The 22,902-nt window shown below is 38.8% G+C and overlaps 1 protein-coding gene across 2 annotated transcripts in view; it reads right to left on the reverse strand.

Moving 5' to 3' along the window:
- Positions 1–22,902, reverse strand: part of atrnl1b (attractin-like 1b) — a 123,116-nt gene that overhangs the window by 94,590 nt on the left and 5,624 nt on the right. For both annotated transcript variants that reach the window (XM_053511333.1, XM_053511334.1), the window contains exons 2-7: positions 3,001–3,084; positions 2,587–2,700; positions 2,247–2,375; positions 1,522–1,730; positions 629–803; positions 431–518 (exon numbers count right to left, since the gene is read on the reverse strand). In XM_053511333.1, the coding sequence (XP_053367308.1) occupies positions 431–518; positions 629–803; positions 1,522–1,730; positions 2,247–2,375; positions 2,587–2,700; positions 3,001–3,084 (799 nt within the window). The remainder of the gene's footprint in view (positions 1–430; positions 519–628; positions 804–1,521; positions 1,731–2,246; positions 2,376–2,586; positions 2,701–3,000; positions 3,085–22,902) is intronic.

Raw genomic sequence — 22,902 nt, forward strand, 5'->3', positions numbered from 1 at the left:
ATATGCTGGGTGGCACCATTTTTTATTTATTTCACTTATTTGTCAAGTTCATATAACATCACTTTCAAGAGTTTTTTTTTTCCTATTCCAATTAGGTCATATAGAGTATTCCTTGGTGACCCAAAGCCTCTGTGACTTTATTGCCACATTATGCACACAAACTGATTTTGATAAAGACGAAAGGAAACAGTAACAAAACTGAGAGCAGAAAATAATACAAATGAATCATAAGGACTATTATACAAATCTCATTCTACAATAAAAAATGAAGGCTCTAAGTAATGAGTGTGAGTGCTTTATCATTTCTTAACATCGCTCAAAATGCAGTTTCACCATGCCTCATTGTTTCTCATATCACACATCCATGCTCAGGATTATAATACCACCCCCCCCCCCCAACATATACTGTAGATGTATAGAGTCATGTTACCTGATAGAGTGTAAGAGAATGGCCGTATCTCGACACAGGCCCACTACTGCTAGTCACAGTGCTCCAGGTGCCACTGTCCAGATTATAGCTGCAGAAAGATGAGAAAATAAAGACTGTTTATTATCAACTTCAAACAGAACAGAGAACAGCATTACACTTAACAGTAATGTAGAAGAAAAAAAAATCCTTGTTACTCACTTTAGAATCATCTGAAAATTGCTATAATTAAATGTGTAGCCACCAACAACCCACATGACCTTTTCCTGAACCACTGCCTTATGGGATGCCCTGCCTAGTGATGCACCAAATGGCTTCACTGTGGGCATGACCCAATAGGACTCAGTAGAGGGCACAGAGAGGGAGCAATCCGGACCTGAGAGAGAAAGACAAAGCATGACAGAAGGCTAAATCCCCTGGTGATATTATAATCCCACCTTCATAATCCGCTAGCAACACAATGGGGCTTTAATAAGAATCATATTTAAAGACTATGTTCCTATAATTCACTATTTTCCCCAGCAATTTCCATAGTGTTAGAAAAGTATATGCGTAGCTCCTCAGCACTGACCCTCATGGCCCCGGGGCCCTTTCGCACTAGCACTCATGAGACTGCATGATGTCAAACCAGAAAAAATGATTGGATCCTTTGCACACGGTTATCATTATAAGACTGAGTGATAGGACAGAGGTTGCCACTGCAGAAAGAAAAAGGTGCTATCGGCACTTCATCACCAGTAGAGGGAGATAGAACACATGTTTATGTACAACCTTACTACTCTCTGAGAATGGATGAACTGCATCGTTTCCCCCCCCCAGAAGCGAGCACAGCAGTAAGGAGAGGTGGAGAGGAAATAGGAGAGAGAATAAGAGGAGAAGAAAAAAAAGAGGTAAGAAGGAGAGAAGTGAAGAGGCAAGGAGACAGGATATGATAAGATGGGAAAGAAAAGCGGAAGAGAACAGAAGAAGATGCAGCAGATGAGATGAAAGGAAGACAGGAAAGGGGAAGCAAAGAGGAAATGAGGAGAAGAGAAGGACAAGAGGAGAGAGAAAGAGAAAAGCAGAGGAGAGAAGGACTGAACAGAGTGCAGTACCTTGCCAGCTGTCATTGCATACACAGAGCTTTTCCCCAGTGAGGTCGCAGTAGCCATGGTCTGGGCTGCCACAGTTGTTCCTGCAGTAAGGGATGTCGCAGGCCTTGCCCTTCCAGTATTTGTCACACTCACAGTACACTCTGCTCGCTATGGAGTTTGAGGTGGTGCACTTGCCATGGCCTGAGCAGTTATTCGGGCATGAGTTTATCCTTTTGGAGAAAGACAGAAAAAGAAGACCCTGAAGGAGAAATTTGCCAGGTAGTGTTACGGATAGGGATTAAACATGATGTACTGAAAGTGGACGAATCTCTGGTTATCAAAAAAAATGAGCTGTGATGGGATGTGCATTGAGGAGATGAGACTGACTGTAATTACAGACCGGCACAGGTCACCTCTATACAAACTTGAACGCATAATTTACTTCCTCACTTATTTCCTTGAGTTCCCTCGTTATTCCACGACAGATTAAAATTCATTCCGAACCCAAGTGTTACAACATGGCACATAGCAGGAACTTTTACAGACTTCAGGTTTCTCAGTCCTGGCACTGGGTCCTCCAGGACGTTCACAGTGACGGGCTGATAAAACGACTCAATCGAAGAAGAAAGAATTCAAAGAAAGAATGCTTTCATACTTAGAAATCTCCTAATTTTCAGGTATCTGCGCGCACACAGTCGTGTTATTCGTAAGACTCCACATGAGTAAGCGTTCTCGTTATTACTCACGAGTAAAAGATCTCGAAGCCAGTCAGGTTGTATGCTGCGTCACTGAAAAAGTGCAGGAGTGCGTAGCCGGAGTTGGTCTCCACCTCAGGGACGGTCTCATTCCCAGGAACTTCCGGCACGATGAGACCGCTGTAGGACAGAAACAAACAATGAAACGTTAGCGACCTGACATCACGGTTCAGTTTATAATACATGAAAAAACAGCACTCCAGTTATTATCCTTAGCGGTAAAACTCAACAGCCCCATTCATTACGATGACGAGCATGATGGAGCAGAAACCACTGAGTCGGCAGTGAGATGGTGGTGGTGGGGGATGGAACGGGACACTACGGTACTCACCTGAACACGGCGACTAAAGGAGCGTAAATGGAGTCTCCGTCGTAGACATACATGTGGTCCCAGCTACATTCAGTGGCAAAGTGGTTGAAACGCAACCTCAGCACAGCATTCGGGCTGGGAATAAAAAATGTTTTTTTTTTTAAACAGGCAGTTAGTTAGTTTGTTTGTTTATTTATTTATTTTTGCACTACTCTCTAAATTGACTAATCTGTAAGACTGGATTACAACAGACTTGTGTCAGTGAGTCAGAGTGTGACACTCCACGCCTTTTCAGATAACACAGCGCGGATAATAACAGCCTGTGGGCACTACTGTAGCAACTCTAAATAGCTGTTGGACAAAAAGGAGGTTGCAGATAGTTCAGGTGCTAAGTGGCAGGTAAGGCATGAGACTGACTTGAAAAAGAACACTTACTAGCCCTCAATCAGCCAGGTGCACTTGGTTTTGTACTTGTAGTTGATTGGGCCGTCTGTCAGGTACCCTGATGGATCAGTCAGCCTGAAACATAAAAATTCCAGTTCATAATCAGTGGGTAAACTCTCACAGAGAAAGAACGCAGTGAAGACAGCAAGCCTGGACAGGCTATGTTTTGTTTTTTAACCCCTACATCAGATATACATCCATTCTGAATGGAATTACGATTCTGACCAGTTCCACAGGCTCTGACCAGTATCACTGGTTTCTGCAGCTATTCATGACCAGATGGACTCTCGTTTGTGTGGGGACGATTCAGGGGTGATTCACCGAGCAGCAAAGCCAAACGGTTCACGACCACCCCGTACCACACCAATGAGAGACAGGAACCCTGTGGAGCGGCAGAACTCGCTTCTGGGTTGCGTCACCGCGGGACTCAAGCTGTGTGCGCCATGGGCTGCAGCGCCTAACTCCAGCACGTTGTATTGTTTGCGTAAAAGAGGTCCTTTGTCTGTCGATGTCAGCTCGAGAGAGCGAATCCTTATAAACAATGCCTGCAATATTCTCGAGGCACGCTCTTAAACAAACACGTTCAATTCTTCCCATACAGCCACGCAGTCCTCACAAAGAACATCAATCCACATGTCTTGGGAAAAAAAAGAAAGAAAAAAAATAAATAAAGAAATGAAAGAGACGTCTTCCATATTCAACAGGTGCATAAACATCATACATTCGAAGATGTGCAATGTGCTTCAAACAGCACCAGTAAAGGCAATTCTGACAGAAGGAATAGTTTATAGAACAAAGTCACGACTTAAACAGAAAGACTTTTTTTATGAAATTCACAATTAACTCATTTCACTGAGGCTTACATTCAGAGCAGCATACAAGTTAGAATTAAGAACTTTTGTGCAAGAAAATAAAGTCAGTTTCACAAAAATGAGGATAAATCAGAAATTCATTGGTTAATCTCGTGGGCCACCAAAAAAAAAAAAGATGGCGAGGCTGATGGAAACTAATTTACTACAAAAAAAAAGAAAAAGGATGGAAACAATGTAGAGCAAGTTAATGAATAAATACTGCTATGATAAACAATATACAGTATAGTTAAATATAAAATATAAACTCACTGGTTTTGTTTAAAAGTGCCTGAGGCAGCACATCATGTTTGTTCCCTGAATAAAAGCAAGTTGTTGCTCATGCATTTGGCTACAGATTCAGGAGGAGTAGCATATGCCATAATAAGCACAGAGGTGCACTATAAAGCATATTATTAAGTGCAATACATACCAAATTCTAAAGATGTATTTTGTAGAGATGAGGCAAAAATCAATTTTTTTACATATTGTGATTCATGCATCACTGCACTGATTTTTCTTAACATTTTTTTTATTTAAAATGACCAGAGGTGGGTAGAGTAGCCAAAAAATTTACTCAAGTAATAGTAGCTGGACTTAAAAATAATATTACTCAAGTAGAAGTAAAAAGTAGTCATCCAAAATATTACTCAAGTAAGAGTAAAAAAATATTCTGAGTAAGTGTTTCATCGTAATGTCCGCTTTTTTTTATTTTTATTTTTTAGAAAGGATGTAAGCAGTCAGACAGAATGATAAAATAATGTACAAATTGTGACATTTCCAAACAAAAAAATTAATGGAATAAATGTAATAAAATAAATTAATAAAACTAAATATATTTACAAAATAGCAAATTAAGAAATAAAAAAAAATTCCTAATCTCTTTTTTCACAATATAAAGCTTTTGAAATAAATACCTACAATATGTATGTTAGATCAGTTTTAACTATTTCCAGTGAGATATACGGTATGTTCAGTTGCCCTCCAAATGGCTCAGCAGATAGAAAATAACATTATAACATGTGTACAAAAGGTCTCACTTCACCATAAACCTTGTACAGCTGAACAAATGTAAGAAACGTGTTTTTTTTTTTGTCTCTAGTTTTTTGCTAATTATATATGTTAAGATTACAACATTAAATAAAACAGCTAAACTAACCGCATTTGCTTCACTGTCTACCACTGCTAAAGACACCCCTCCCCCCTTCTGTGTGGTCATTTGACTCCATTCGGTTATTGGTTTTGCAGCTGATTGATCAAACAGTCATGTGATTATTGTAACAGTCATGTGGTAGATCCACCGGCTGCATTTCTCTGGCAAAAACAAAGAACATCTAACGAGTCGAATAAATGGTTACGAAAGTGACAAGTCGACAGTGGTGGAGTAAGAGTAGCGCTTCTTCACAAATCTACTCAAGTAAAAGTAAAAAGTACGGTGCAGTAAAACTGCTCATAAAAGTAATTTTTTTTCGAAAAATGTAGATGTAACGGAGTACATGTACCTCGTTACTACCCACCTATGAACATGATTGCATTTGAAATGGTAAACTGTTGCAGTTATTTTTTAATCCTAAAGGTGGAGCACTCTAAAGTTTCAAATCAAATAAAAAAAAGGTATCATATCATCGCATCAGACAGTCCTTACTTAAACTGTAATCTATTACAAAGTAAAAAAATCTTTTTTAAAAAGCTAGTATTGGGTCTCTGGTAGAAAATGCAGCCAATTAAGCCAAAGCCCCGCTGTGTCTTCGCTCCATATCCTTGATGTCTATAATCAGGCAGAGAGCAATTTTTAAGGGACATAAAAGACAATGAAGACCATAATTAAGGCTTTTCACTTCCTCCTGCCTGCCCAGAGAGCAGGATCCATCATTCTGGCTTAGTCAGGAAAGAGCACCCAGAAAGCTGCTACTGTACCTCAGAAGACTGTAGAAGGACAGCAGCTATGTGAGCGCTAACCATGAGGTGGGTCAACGGCCCAATTATTCACCGCGTCGCCATCAATGATTTATAAGGCACTTTCTCTGCAAACGTAGCTGTATCTAGCACGACAAACTTGTAACATTTTTCTTATCAACTGATGAGCTCTCTGCATCAAGACTGGATTTGAAGCCAGCACTGTGACACGTGGCGCTGACGGTCAATAAGATGCTTAGAGGTCAGATTGAGAAAAAAAAAAAAAAAAAAAGTGCTTCTCCCCCCTGCAGTGTGGATCGTCAGCGGGAGGCTACATGAGCAGCGCTGCAAATGCTGCTACTTCACGCAGTCTAGACACAGATCGTGTTTCTAACTGGTTCATTCTCATGTGAATAATCAGTCTACTGATATCCACCTGTGGCTTCGTTACCCTGAACACCCTCAATCCTTAATGAGCAGTGGACAAACCTTGTGTCATCATACAGCTAATGTAGAATAACAACATGCAGCCTGATAGTTTGCTAGTTAAACGTTTATATTAAAGAAAAGCAGCAACTCCATGATCATGTAGCATATAAAACAAGCATTGCCTAAAGAGGTTTCAATATTCATTTGATTAAAACAGTCGACTTTATGAAAGGAAAATAATGTCAAACTTATAACAGCAGAAGCATTTTTGTGACGCATTCAGATGCAGCATGTAATGAAACAAAAGCTGTGCTGAAGAACCCGATCCAGCTCACTGCACTGTGGGCACGTCTGAAGCGTGGAGCGTTTCTTATTCTGCCGAGTCGCTCTGTCAGCGTCACAAAGCTCTGTGAAGCCCGAGAGATGCTTTTCTAATCCAAATATAAACAGTGCTGTGATTACTTGAGTCTGGAATGAATCAGCAAAAAAAGGCTGTGTGTCAGACATGTTAAGGGTTTCAGCACAGTGCACTGGACTCATATTCAGCACATTCAGCAGACTGTTATGTTTTGGTTTGCCAACTCACTGACCGTCAGCGTCGTCACTTATCAGGAAGCTGAACACATGAAAGACTTGTGTGAAGTTCTCGAATTTTTATAATGATTCGTGCTACAAATCACTATAGTAGACCTTGCACGATTCTTGCCAAAATGATGATCACAATTATTTGCCATGGGAACTGAGATCATAATTTTCCCACACAATTCTTTTTCTATTTTTTCCAACCAAAATGTTTACTGAACACTCAAGGGGGGAAAAAGTGCTTTATACACATGTCTTTCATTTCGCTTGTGTTTAAATGAAAAAAAATGCTTTTCCTTTTTGAACACTCGGCCAACTAGAGCACTTTATGATCACGTTAGTCTGTATCATTATCGTTTTTAATCAGCCTAATGTAAATATCACAGAGTTTGTTAGGCAGTTTAAAATTAAAGTACATACAGTACAGTAGAATTTAGTGTTATCCAAGGTTTTATTGCTTAATCTTAACACACTTCTAGTATAATTCTCTGTAGCATTTGATCTGTTCTCAGAGTTTCTGTGTCGCAGCTGGAATCAACGCATTAGGTTGAATTAACAAATTCAGTAAGTTATATCCCAGTCATATCACAGCTGTACACACCTGTCCAATAAGGGTGACTGATGTAGCATCGAAAAACACATGAATGCAGCGTGATGTGAATGCAGTGAAACAAAGTGCACACAAGTGCCATCATTCAGAAATGAAACTGAGGTGTTTTTTTTTTTTTACTTTTCCCAGATTTTCTCTCTAATTCATTTGTATCCAATTTCTTACCTCCCTACTACCACCACTTAGTCGGGAGGGCCGAAGACCATCAAGTGTTTTTTCTGAAACAAGTGATGGCAGCCGACCGCATCCTTTCAAACTACTTGCTCACGCACTGTTGGGGGCGGCGTAACACACTCGGAGGACAGCGCTATCCGCTCCCTCTGCTCCCTTTGATTGGTTTTATAGCCGTGATTAATGTGGGAGCACAAAGTACCTTTCATCCCGCCTCTCTGAGAGAGCCAATCAGCTCTCTCTAGACCTCCGGCTGCGAGAGGTTACAGCAATCTCCGGATGATGAGCGAGCACTTTACCACTGCTCCACTCGAAGGTGAGATTGAGATTTTATTTAGATTACATAGTTTTTGTGTGTCCTTTAACCTTATTGTATTCTGTATGCTTGCACCATGCCCCTTTTTAATTGCGTAGACTACTTGCATTATACAAGAGAGCAGTGATAGCAACTAGCTACACTAGTTTGTCAAAGGAATGAAATAAGCTAGCAATGCTATCCGCTGTTTATTTAATTAATGTCAAATGGTGTTGCAATCCACAACGCATGGCATGTCCAGGGCCTTCTTTCCATTATCGTCAGTAAATTAATCATCTCTCAGTTATTTTTCCATCAGCCTTTGTGGGGGAGGAATAGCACATTTCTCTGGTTAGATTTTTTTTTTAAGCATATTGTCAACCACCACAGCACTGACTATTAAAAGCTGAAATCTTAAATTTTTAACAAAGATAATCAATTGTTTATTTTTAGCACCTGAAAAACTCAGTGGTCATAGTGGAAAAACTGGATAAAGTCTTTCTACTTCTAGTGTTTGTAGTCAGGCAAGTGCTTGTACTTTTACGTCAGTGTTGACTTTGTGTACTTCTGTCAAAAAGTCATAGTTCCAAGGACTCAGCCCAAGTCGCCAAGCTACTGTACCAATCACTGCAAGTTGCCCCAATACACCCCGATAAGCCACAATCGTACATGTCCAACCACTCGCAAGTGTGAATTGTCCTCCAGGGGAATGTCCTAGCTCTGATTTACTACTGACTTCATCCACTGATGCTGTTCACCAGCTAATACTGTATGTGGGTATATAGCTTAATGAAAAACTGTGTTTCCAGTAGAAAATAAAAAGATATATTGTTTACATGAAATGTAAACTAAAAGATTAGGAAATTGTTAGTACTAAAAAAAATTTCCCCTCCCCAAGTAAAATCCACGCCATTAATAATGCACGGCTTTCAGAAAACAACTCCCAATGCCGGAACAACGACTACTAAAAAAACTACCCATGAAGACAGACCGTCAGCTCCAACACAAAGTATTTTCACATTCCTCAAACAGCTCAGTGAAAATGTGTCAAGGCCTGGATTACAGCTTGATACCTATGGGATTACAGGCCTGTTTATGTGATTCTTAATGTCCTGTACATCTGGGAAGTGAGTAAGTGAGAGGCAGTGTCCTTAAGGCAATGAATCAGAGTCTGATAGAGCTCAGGCTCTTAGGATGTCTGGGCCAAAACCCGTTCCATAACAACACCATCAATCACGAGAGCACACATCTTGTTCCCACCACACGCAGACGATGACAGTCTGCTGATCAGACATCACACTTCACTGCTGTTCATCTCAACAAAATGCTTTTCATCTCAAAAAATGGGATTATTCATCAACAAAAATGAAGAAACAGTAAACAGTATTCAAGGTTCGACCGTAGCGAGCAGCAGGCCAAATTCAACAATTATTTTTATTGTACATCTCTCAACAACTCATTTTTTCATAACTCCTATTTATTATGTGCTTCAATACAGAACTGCAGTAACTTGGCTCATCACACGCACACACACACACACACACACACACACACACACACACACACACACACACACACACACACACATCAGTAAAGATCAGTCTAATTATAGCACAGTGATCAAGACAACTGGCAGAGCTTAACACAAATACCAGCCAGCTTTACTTTAGCTAACAGTCAGCAGTCTGACGTACACACCATTACACGACACCTCAGACACAACACAGACACACACACACAGACTACAGTGTAACAGATAGCAGAATTATATACAGAAGTCTACATTTATTAAAACAGAGAAGCATACAATGAAATGATTTCCTAAAAAACTGAATAAGTCCTGAATAAGGTTCAGTCACTATTTTAAACTGTGGTTAAAAAGAATTTATTAATTAAAACAAAAATAAGACTGGTCAGGTAGAGGGACTGGCTGGAAATTAAGAGCTAAAAAAGACTTTCATGAAGACTGGAGAATTGTTCCTCAAGACTGACTCTGAAGAAATGAGGGGTGACTCAAAACTTCTGCACTGTACTGTAGGTCAACATGATGAACTTTCCTTTTAAAACATAAAAAAATAAAACTGTTTGAATTTTTCCAACATGTAGCTTTCTGTAGGCCCCTTTAAAAGCTTTTTGTAAAGCATAAGAGAAAATGCTCTCTTTACTGCATCCATTTTAATCTTAACATTTTGTGTAGTTTATAGTAAAGTTGCAAAATTAAAACATGTCGTAACTACATTAATATGAAAAAAACGAATATGGTAAAAGCAGAAGAAACAACAACTTTGTAGTGATGCAGTCTGTACCGAAGTAAATCTCGACCTCGGTGATCTTCAGCCTTTTTTAATCGAAGCAAAAATAAATATGAAGTGCTCAAATTAATTACCGAACAGAGCTTCTTGATAATTTTAACGTAAGTTTGGAAATAAATCACTCATTTTATTAATTGTGTTTGTGTAGTAATGATTTCGTTGTTATGTTCGTGTCCTTGTTTCGTGTGCAACACAGTACATGTGATGCCTCATAACTTGAGTGGAGACGTGATCTGATGGTAATGTAAAAAAGTGTAAGAGTAATAGTGATCTTTAAAACTCTTCTTAACTCTCATGTCACAGTTTGGCTGCAAAACAAAAATCAGCGGTGCATGAAATCGTTATAGCGCTGCAGCTTCAGTACAACAGTGTAGTAATGGTTCTGTACAGGACGGGTCACGCACTAGGACTTCTCAATGGGCTGTACAAGGCATGGAGCTAGCATTCCAGCATGTCACATGGTTTCATGAGGTTTCTGTTCTTTAACACCATTAATGAACGTCCAGTTTTTATAGAGTTTTGAAATGAGAGTGATGACCACATACAAAAAGTGTATGGCTACGATTCCCTTTAGACGTCTGGTCAGCAGGTGCGATACCAGCCAACTCTTAAACATGAATGCTTTAGTGAGATTTAAATCATTCCCTGAAACAAAGCCCATCAGAGAGCCAAGACATCTTTGAATAAATCTGGCATTCAGAAATAATAAGCACACTTACATCATCGTATAAGTGTTTTTAAAACTTTTGTGCCGGCCAAGACGAAACGACTGAAGTAAAATATTCTTGGATCTAGCCAGACCTATCTATATTTTCCTAAAATAAATTTACCACTAAATATGAGATAAGTGAGCTAAATTCTAGTTAAATGTTACTAAAATTGTAAGCAAAAAGTTCTTGTTCTGTTGAAAGAGAATTTTGCTTCTTTCAAGAAACAAATTCCTAAAACTAAAAAAATTATCTGCCGATAGAACAAGAAAATCATCTCTTTTTAAACATGGCAAAGGAAGTGTTTAATATCTGGGAGAAGGCCACTGAGGACTAAATATAGCAAACAGCAGCTGGTGATCCTGCTTCATTCCAACGTGAAGTAACATCCGCATAGAGTAACGTGTGTACCTGGACTGGACTGAGATGATCAAATCATCACTGAACTCCACAGGTCAACTAGTCAGTAATTTTCATGGATGGTTAGCATTGTGGCCTCACACGGTCAGGGTTTGATTCCCACCTCGAGTCTGTTTGTGTTGAGTTTGGAGATGACGTTAACTTTGACGAAATTTCAGCCATTACCTGTGGGGAAACTCCGCCCCTTCCCCCACATCTCGACCCAACTCATGGGACTCCCTCGCTTTCTGTCAATGGTCCACTGAAAGGTTTATTTAAATAAAATAACATTTGTATGTTGTATGTTGTATTGGTAAAAGATTGAACACACTTCTAAGGCAACATTCATTCAATCGAACACTTTACAAATAATGTTAATGTGACATATTTAATAATTATGTTAAACAAGCTGAGTATTTTTCTGTGATCATCTTGTTCTCTTCAGCACCGTTCAATATTCAGGTACGTACAAACACTTCCAAGCAGCTAAGTCAAATAAGACAACCGAATCATAAATGGACTGTATAAAAAACAAACTTCACATTAGTGCATATTCATTTCCAAACCAAGCAGTTCTTGATTACATGATATTCTAATCACACTTCTTGCTTTACTAAACTTAAATCAGTGTAAATTATTACTGAAATGGCGACCATGATATTTTTTTTCCCTGCCTTTTGTAGGCGATCAGTTCTGGATAGTTAATGTTCAACACTTCTTCAGGCATGAAGTCTAAAACAAAAAGGTAAAATACAACCACGTCTGGTCCACGTCAGTCTCAAAGGTGCATCCGCATTTATGAGTCGCTTTTATCCAGCCACAGCAGCGAGCAGCCACCCAACTGATAAAAGTCATCTCTTCTCATTCACAACATATATTCATTAAGAGCGTACACTGATAACTTAATCACTCTCACATATTACAACAATGTGAAGTGAGTGAGAAAATTAGGGAAAACATAAGCCACAACTGTCAGGGGTTTAATACAGAGAGCAACCGGTTACATTAAAAATAAAAGATGTGCACGGAGACAAAAAAAAAAAATAAATAAATAAATAAAAATGTCTGAATTAGACAGGTTTTACATTTGTGCAGGCTAGATATGAAGCTTATAAAGCCGAAAAAAAAGAGAATATAATTCCAGCAGTGTTTGACTCTATTACAAGCCTTATCAACTACAGACACGAATCAGGTACATCAGGTGCATATTAAGCCAGTTTTATACCAGAAGGAAAAATTTTACAGCTGCTCTGGTTAATAAAATCTATTTTTAGTGAATCCCAGGGGTGGAAAAAACACATAAGGGAGTGACATAACATAACGGGAGAGGAAAAAAAACATAGATGATTACTTTTTTTTTTGGACAAGATGAGTGAGCATCCATCTGAGTTAATGTAAGAAGAGTCATTGCTAGCCAAGTACTCTTTTGTTTAATTATTTATAAAATAAATTACAATATAAATCACAACAAAACACGATTGTAAAACTCTCAGCAACATTTCTGAGATTAAGAAATCCGACCGTCAGTGTTATGACTGATGCGAAAATTTTGGTCTTGGTCTCTTGTTGGTTAGAAACCTAGATAATGAGGGCGGAACGTTTTTAGACACAGTATTAAAGACCAGGTAGTAAATTAATCACTCCGTTTTTGTTTTTTTAACTTCTATGTAATTCTTTTAAAGAGATTTTTTCTTCTTGCTTTCCTGTATTCTTTAGGGGGTTCAAGTGCATTTCTGCATTCTCTATTAACTGGTTTAGAAAATAAGACTAATAAACTAACCATCACATGTGGCAGTCCAATTTCTCTCTTACTCTGTGTGAACACGATAGCACACATTGTTGTGGCCTGAAACACAGATCTGATTTTCACAGAAAATTACTTTTTACATGTTTAAAAGCTGTTGTTCATGACTTCTCATATTAAATGAAATAATCCACTCTTTATAATTAAAATGTGATCTTCAATGGAGTGGTTATTTAAAAATTATATTCTGAATTACCCACAGTGCTGTTCTGACTAGCTGCTAAAAACGGTGCTACTAAAAGCAGCTACCAAAGCAGCGACTCTGCCGTTTAGGACTCTGACGTTTCACATTAACACCACAGGAAATGTCATTGTGTGTGTAAATCGCTAATTAGCTGAGTTTAAAACTGTTGCCTTTATGACTGTAAAACTGCTAATATTTTAATTCTAGTGTTTGCCCTTTCCATTACACCTACACTGGATTTATCATTGATACATCACAGAACATCAGCGGGAAATGATGTGAGAAAAGAAGCACCTTTTTAGGTGTCGGCTGTGAAACCTGACTTGTAATTGTTTCCAGCGTTTCTCCTATTAATCATCACTGCAAAAGCACAAGCAAAGCTTCTACTATTAATATGCAGAAAGTACTGAGACAAGAAAAACTAAGATTGTGTGTCTCTGAAGCTATTCCGTAGTAGTTTTACTTCCATGTATAGAGTCATTGTCGTGCTGCATCACCCAATGTTTCCTGAGTTTCTGCTTGCCGGCAGCCACTAACAATGACATTATCCTGTAGGACACCTTGACAAACGTGGGAATAAATTTTCCTCTCCACAAAGACATGCTGTCCAGGTTGAGAGGCAGATCAGCTCCAAATCATGATGCTCCCTTCACCGTATTTCACTGTGGGAATTTATGTTTTCATGGTTGTACTGTATGAGGGTCTATTTTATCACCATATGGGGCGCTGTTTGTTCTTCACAAACAGTTTTATCTCCTGTCCAGAAGACATTTACCCAATAGTGTCGTAAAGTGTCATGGTGCTCTTTGGCAAACTCTGAGCAGATGCTTTCTACATGTAGTCCTGCCATAGCTACCATGACTGTTCAATGTTGTGCGTATGGTCGACTCAAGAATGGAGATGTTATCCAGCTCGACTTTAGCGCTTACTCTAGAAGTCTTTTTCACTTCATAAAGCATTCGGTGTTGTTCCTCTGTAGTGATTTTGTCTGGGTGGCAATGTAAGTGAGTAACCACAGTATTAAATTGTTTACAGACAGTTTGTCTAACTGTGGACTGATGGTTATCTAAACTTTTTACATTACTCTGCAATCCCTTACATCTACATGCAAATCAACAACTCATGATAGTAGGTCTTTGTGATGCATCAGCTGATACTGCTTGTGAATGGCACAGTGACATTGTTTTAGTGTTTTTATAAGTTGTTAGCTCCAAACCACACCTCCATTTTCATTACATTCATTGGACTCCAGCTTTGCTAACTCCTGAGTCCAGTCTGTGTTTAGTGACATCACTTATTTTTTTTCAGCATCACTCCGTACGTTTAACGCATGTGTACAATAAAGATACTAAAGATCATGACTTCTTGTGTCATCAGATTAGAAATATTGTTTTTGCTTCCATTTGTGACTTTAAAAAAAAAATCTGATCACATTTCATGAGCAATTGATGAAGAAAACAATAGCACATGGCTCACTTGCTACACAGGTACAGTCACGATAAAAAGTGAGTAAGACAGCAGAGAAACAACAAGTAGTTCTGGTTGACTAATTAGATTGGCCAAGCAGTGTTCCAGAAGTAACTTTAGTTTAGTACTACCCGAGTGTTAAACACATCATCAGTGAACATAGCAAGTGATACAGTAAATCTCAGTAACTCATGTAACTTTTGGTTTAAAATATGAATGTTGTTCGGGTAAAAAGGAAAACAGGATGCCAATTTCCCCCTCAAGCATCTTTAACAAAAGTGTACAAAATCAATGTGAGCTAACTAGCCACAAAGCTAGAAAGTATGCATAGCTTCTTTGAGATCCGTTTGGAGTTGCAGAGCAAAAATTTAACGAGACATTTTGTGTCTGAAATGAAACACACTCAATATTAATTGTACTCACAGTTATGAAGCTTTACTGAACATCAGCAACATCTTACAATAAGCAAACTCCTGCTTCTGCTTTTATTCAGTCTCAGCATTGCACTCCTCTGAGCTGTCTTCTGTCCACATTATGATTAGATGGAGCGTTTACAAACAAAATCAAGTCAGATTGTTAAAGAGAAAAAGGTGAGTAGAGATTACATTATTGGAGAGAGGATATTGCACCAGTATCATCGGGATTTCACAGTAGCACTGGTAATAGCTGCTTAAACAGGCAGGGCAGTAGTGGCTCAAGCAGTTAAGGCTGTGGGTTACTGGGTTATTGATCGGAAGGTCGGAGGTTCGAGCTTCAGCACAGCCATGTTGCCACTGTTGAACCCTTGAACAAAGCCCTTAACCCCGTTTGCTCCAGGGGCGCTGTAAGACAGCTGACTCTGCACTCTGACCCCAGCTTCCTAACTGGGAAATGTGAAAAATAATTTAACTGAGCTGTAAAGTACATTTGACAAATAATCTATTATTATTATTATTATTATCATCATCATCATATAACAATAATAATAATAATAACAGCCAGCAAATATGACTAACTGCTTGCTGTCCGCCAGAGTAAAATCTCAAGCATATTTTTTGTTAAAATCACATCCACAGTTTGAAATAAATGGTTGCGCAACCTTATGACATGTTTTATCTCAGATGGCGCCAGCAAAGACGTACTGTTGCGCACAAGCAAGCCGTTTCAGAGGACAGAAGCATCTACATGAGAGTCAGATGAAAGTCACTTGCAATTATAAATATGAACTCCTGTCTGGTCTGATCAAAAATTAATAAATAAAAATTCATAACTGATCAACATGGCGTGTAATGTGAATGCAGTCTTGTGAAACAAGAATTATTTGTTGTTTTGTTTTTGTTATTTTAATTGTAATTGATTTGATGAAATTGTATATTTCGTAGGTGTGTAACTCTCTTCGTAACGGCAGCCTGACGTGGACACACTGGACAGACGATATTCCCCTGAGATCAGATCATAGAGAGAGCGCTAGACAACCTGCAGAGATTCTCCATCTGATCTGATCACAAGACTCTATGCGTCAGGTTCACAAGGGCATAGAAGAGCAATCCATCACCGAGCGAGACAGCAAGAGGAAGGAGGAAAAAATAAATAATTTTTAAAAAATCTGGGATATTCTCTCCTGTGATCAGCAGCTCATTATGATGCCAGAGCACTGCGCAAGTTGTGGGTTTTTTTGTTGTTGTTTTTTAATGTCCTGGATGGCTGATACACCGAGCCGCTGTTATAAAAAGCTCAGGAGTCCCTCATGACATCCATAAAACACACAGTAGTCGGAAAATACACAGCATGGACAAGCAGCCCTTCAAACAAACACACATAAATCCTACAACATGTGTTACACTTATTAATAACAGACAATAAAGAGGATTGTAACCAAACAATTAGTGTAGCTTTTAATCAAGTAGTCAGTGATTATTTAACCCAAGCACTAGGACGACGTTGTCTTCGGTTTCTACATTAAGGCAGAGAAGTAAAATAATTCTTACGCCATTTAAAATCGCTGCTCTCAGTCAGTCAGAGATGAACATGAGCGTCTCGTTCTGGAGCTTCACATCAAACTAAACCATAAACTAAACCAAAAGGTAGCAAAACGTTCAGAAAGCAGGGTGCACATAGACAGAGACACACACACACATAGACAGACAGACACACACACACGCACACAGACACAGAGAGCGCTTATCCAGAGCGACTTACATTTTTATTATAATTTTTTTATCTCATTTCACATTTGAGCAGTTGAGGGTTAAGGACTCAAGGGCCCAACAGTGGCAACTTGGTGGTTGTGGGGTTTGAACCTGGGATCTTCCGAACCGTAGTCCAATGCCTTAACCACTGAGCTACCCCTGGCCCCGAGACACACACGCACACACAAACGGGGACAGGGACACGCGCGCGCGCGCACACAGACAGGGACACGCGCGCGCGCGCACACACAGACAGGGACACGTGTGCGCGGCTTCTATAGCACACAGACAGGGACACATGTGCGCGGCTTCTATAGCACACAGACAGGGACACGCGGCTTCTATAGCACACAGACAGGGACACGCGGCTTCTATAGCACACAGACAGGGACACGCGCGTGCACACAGACACCCCAGATGACACCCTGCTTTGTATCTTTGTATTTTATAATACGTTTATAATATGAAAGACAGATACGAGAATATACATAAACATTAAAAGGTTTATATTGGCTGAAATACTTTTAATTATTATTCTGGTTTTCTCCTTTCAAAGCTTTCTAATTCCTCTCGTGTTAATCGTGTAAAGGTTTTGTGGAGGAACATTTGATAATGTGGGCTGCTTTTCTTCCACCACGCAGATTAATCATACAGCAGTGAGCTCAGAGCAGCTCAGGTTCAGAGAAGATTCAAGGCTGCGTCTCGACTGCACAACACACACCAAGTAGTACTGTACGCTGTAGAAAATAGAAAAAATATATTTTATAATAATATGATATATTTGATAATAATAATGTGAATTTTTAATTGTGATGTCCTAATATATTTGATGGAGATTATGTGGGGGGATTCCGTGGAAAGGGGTGGGGGGGGGCAATCTGTGGCAGGGGACATTTTAGTGCATAATACACATTAAAAAAAAATAATTATACAAAAACACTAAAGTTGTGCAACTTAACTTTCAGAAAAAAAAATTATAGCTCAGGCACAACATAAGCCTTTACTGACAATCTCTGTCGTTTTCTCTTGCCGCTTTCTTTGCTCTATCGCTCCTTTTTATTTTGCAGGCCGCAACAAAACGCTCCATCAAATCAATACACAGCTAACTGTCTCCTTCCGCTTTGTGGGTGACATAAGCGCTTCTTCATCGTCTGCGTTTAGTGGCGGCTTGCATCCGGAAGCGCGCTTTGTCATGCTAAACAAATAATTACGCAAAAACCTAATGTAAGCTTTTAAAATTAACTAAAAGAAGCTTCGACGCTGAAGATTTTGCCTTGATCGTTTTTTGTAATCGGATTACTCGAGTTACTTGAGGAATCATTTCAGCCCTACTGTATGCCTAAACTTAATTCCAATAGTATATTCCAGTTACAATTTTCCATTAGGATTAATAAAGTTGTAACAATTGGATAAATTATCTACCAGGTTACACTAAAATAGGATCTTTAATCTAGGCTCTGGTGAAGCGCCTAGAAACTCTACATAGTGTAACTCAGTTTAAAACAATCTTAATTTGATTGTTTGTCGTTAGATTACTCCGTCTGTCTGTTTCCGTCCGTCTTGTGATACCCGTGGTGTATTGACGCACACTGTTTAGTGTTAGAAAAAGGAGTACAAGAAGAAAGAGCAAAACATAGTTTTTTCTGTAGCCATCTAGGCATCGTTGCCCTACTGAGAAGCGCATGACTAATTACTCATAAGCAGCATCCGTCTTACAGGATAAACAAGTCACCTGGTACTAGCTAACCAGAATGTCACCCAAAATGTCACCCTAATGTATCTAATCGGTGTAGCCTTTTCTCCAGTCTGTCAAGTCTGTCAAAATAAAAAAGTTCTGCACAATCAAGTTAGTGTACACTACACCAGGAAATAAACTCAAAACATTCACCCTTCTATTTACAAGATTTTAAATCCCTTTCCGTATGTGTCCTAAGTCACACTGAAGGAGCACGCTGGTGTTCTGGACTCACAAGAGGCATGATGTGTTACACAACAGTGTCTGCGTCTAGTGTGATAAATAACACAAATGGTGGAAACACTAACCATACTGCTGCTTTCAAAACACTACTTAGGTGCTGAGGTGATTTTGCTAGCACTAGCTGTGCATGTTGATATCGCTCACTAAACACAACGTTTCATTATCTCTCGTTTGTGAGCCGCATGCATCACGTCTTAAAATATCGGACCCCGTTCCATGATGCAGTTCTACCTTTAAAACTGATCCCACCGGTGATTACCTCCGCTGCTGGGTTTAAGGGCTAATATTTATCTATTTCTTTAAAACAAGCTAGCACGAGACTTAGAGCTCCTGTAAAGTGTGTGTGTTAATGATCCAACAGAAATACTCCTCAGATAATATATTTTTCAGAACTCACCCCTATATGGACCCAAGACCATCTACGCCTTGATGTAAATGAGGTATTCCAGAGCAACAAGCTAAGGGAGGGGCTCCTTTTATATGAGGCCACTTTTGGCATCATACACAAATAATAAAAATGGACAAAAAGAAAAACAAAAACCATCATGTTTATTACTACACACACACACGAAGAGACAGACAGACAGAAGACCCATCTCAATGTCCACAAGCAACTAAAAAGTGATTTTTGCATAGTGGTTCCCCTTTAAAAGGCCCAACAACAACAACCACCATCCACTGTTCTGCCTCCGTGCCTCTCACACAGGCCAGTGAGGCGTAACGAAGACACAACAGCCTTTCACTAACACCTTCGGGCAATTCTCCAGCTCAACAATTAGGTAATGATACAAACTCCACAGCAAGAATAAATCAAACAACCTCTGAAACGAGAGAATAAACAAATAACCTTACCTGATCAGCAGAAATAAAGACATGACACACCTGAATCATTTGTCTTCTATAGTAAAGTACAATTCATAGTGTACATCTGACTCTTTCCCCTGCATGGCGTCTATTCCTGTTGTTTGCAAATTCTCTTGCCTGCCCACAGTCGTGGCCAAAAGTTTTGAGAAATACATAAATATAGGAAATTGGAAAAGTAGCTGCTTAAGTTTTTATAATAGCAATTTGCATATACTCCATAATGTTATGAAGAGTGATCAAATTTATTGCATAGTCCTTCTTTGCCATGAAAATTAACTTAATCCCAAAAAAACCTTTCCACTGCATTTCATTGCTGTCATTAAAGGACCTGCTGAGATCATTTCAGCAATCGTCTTGTTAACTCGGGTAAGAATGTTGATGAGCACAAGGCTGGAGATCATTATGTCAGGCTGATTGGGTTAGAATGGCAAATTTAACATGTTAAAAGGAGGGTGATGCTTAAAATCATTGTTCTTCCATTGTTAACTATGGTGACCTGCAAAGAAACACATGCAGCCATCATTGAGTTGCATAAAAATGGCTTCACAGGCAAGGATATTGTGGCTACTAAGATTGCACCTAAATTAACAATTTATTGGATCATCAAGAACTTCAAGAAAAAAGGTTAAATTCTTGTTAAAAAGGCTTCAGGGTGTCCAAGAAAGTCCAGCAAGCGTCAGGATCGTCTCCTAAAGAGGATTTAGCTGCGGGATCGAAGTGCCACCAGTGCAGAGCTTGCTCAGGAATGGCAGCAGGCAGGTGTGAGCGCATCTGCACGCACAGAGAGGCGAAGACTTTTGGAAGATGGCCTGGTGTCAAGAAGGGCAGCAAAGAAGCCACTTCTCTCCAAAAAAAAAAAAAAAAAAAAAAAATCGATCTTCTGCAGAAAGTATGGTGAATGGACTGATTCTGGTGAGCGCTACCATCAGTCCTGTGTCATGCCAACTGTAAAACATCCTGAGACCATTCATGTGTGGGGTTGCTTCTCATTCAAGGGAGTGGGCTCAATCACAATTTAGCCCAAAAACACAGCCATTAATAAAAGAATGGTACCAAAACACCCTCCAACACCAAAATACTGTTTGATTCGAAAATTAGCAGAAGTCTAATATTTGCTTGCTTAAAATAAATGAATTAGCTTTAAAACAGCATCATGATTTTTGTCTAGAGATACAGGAGTATTGTGTAAAAAGGAAAAAAAAAGAGCTTATTTTCCCCACATAAGCTTTAGATGTGTGGGCCACGTTAAAAGCCAGAGACGTGCAAACAGCGGTGAGTTAATCAAAAATGTTAAAGTTTCCAGTGTTGACAAGATTCTACTGATTGCTCGCTGTAAACAAATGTTAAAGCAGCAATTAAATAAATTGTGTGTGTGTGTGTGTGTGTATTTTATATATATATATATATATATATATATATATATAAAATGTGTGTGTGTGTGTGTGTGTGTGTGTGTGTGTGTGTGTGTGTGTGTGTGTGTGTGTGTGTGTGTGAGTGTAACCACAGCTTTGGGAAAAAAATAAGACATTGCTGAACAGTTTTGTTTCATTTTTTTGTGAACTGCTGACAATATTTCAATAAATTAAATATATAACTATTGTTAAAGTCTATATTTAAAAGAAATAACATCAGAACACATCCCCAACATCATGCAGTATTTTTAGTGTTTTAATAACTCAAATAAAACAAAATGTGAATGATCTTTAAACAAATTGTGTTGGCTAAATAACATTAAAAAAAAATCAGTATTTGGTGGAATAACCCTGATTTGCAGGTACAGCTTTCATGCGTTTTGTCATGCTCGCCACTGTTTTTTTTCACATTGCTGTTGGGTAATTTTATACCACTTTTTTTTTTTTTTTTGCAGAAAAAGCAAACAGCTCAGCTCTACTTGATGATTTGTGACCATTCATCTTTCTCTTTGACCTTTCAGAAGTTTTCTGGAGTAAATTGCAGTGTTTTTTTTTAAAGCTGTATACTGTATATATACTCTGAAATCCAATATTACAAACTGCCGAGGTTCATCTACGATTAAACTGCTACAAAGATATATCTATGGGCCATATTTCCATGATATGTTCTCTGAGCACCTGATGTCATCCACACATTGTTCGAACATTATATTATAGTAATTTTTTTATTACTCTGTGGAAGAAATGTGGTCGGGAAAAAAAATCATAAACAGATCACTTAAAGATTTGTAAAATTGTATGGTTTAAAAATAAATAAATAAAAATCTGTAAAAAACATAGTTATGTTTAATTGGCAATTTCTTACACACACAATGTGATGAGAACTCAAAGAAAAGAAAAGAAAAAAACACTGAAAACAAAATTCTTGAATTTGCAAGGGATCTATTGTTATTTAGACCAATAAGAAAAGGCTATGTGGTCTGATAAGTTCCTACTCCAGAGAAATGAACACATCAGGATAAGAAGGGAAGGCAGAATCATACACACCTCTGCATTGTTGTGGGGCAATAAAATAAAGTCAGCAGATAACCTGAATCTACTGAATGGTCACATCAGATGTATTTTTCTTCCCTGATGTCACAGACAAATTCCAAGACTCAAGAGTTTTTCTCTAAACATGAGAAATCATTTTCACACATGAACTGGCCACCACATTGTGTGCTATAATTAAAGCTAGTGACTGAATAAAATAATGACATTTTTTTGGCCAGGGAGTAAATTTATGTTCCATATGTACTGTATGTGGTTTCATCCTCCACATCCTGTTTGCTGATCTGGATTTTTGATCTCTGTTATAATCACAACATGTCCTTGTTTAAGTCCTAAAGCAGGCAGTCACTGAGATTTTGTTATTAGGTAAAATAAGTTTAAAATAAATTCTTAGAATGATAATATAAAAGCAGTGAAGGGGCACTACATCCAGAAAAAGCCTTTTACACAAAACTAAGAAAAAAAATGGAAAGAACTGTAAATTTATTGGTTTTCATTTTACCCAGTAATGATTTAAACAATTATGGCTCTGGGTTACTGTTCGAAAGGTCAGGGGTTCAAACACCCCCACAGCCAAACTGCCACAAGCATGCCTTTAAGCAAGGCTCTTAACCCAGTTTGCCCCAGGGGCTCTGTATCCTGGCTGACCCTGTGCTCTGACCCCAGATCCCTAACTGGGACATGAAAATAAATTTTTTACTGTACTGTAAGGTACAT

Source organism: Clarias gariepinus, chromosome 14, assembly GCF_024256425.1.
Source record: "Clarias gariepinus isolate MV-2021 ecotype Netherlands chromosome 14, CGAR_prim_01v2, whole genome shotgun sequence".
In the NCBI taxonomy this organism is placed as follows: domain Eukaryota; kingdom Metazoa; phylum Chordata; class Actinopteri; order Siluriformes; family Clariidae; genus Clarias; species Clarias gariepinus.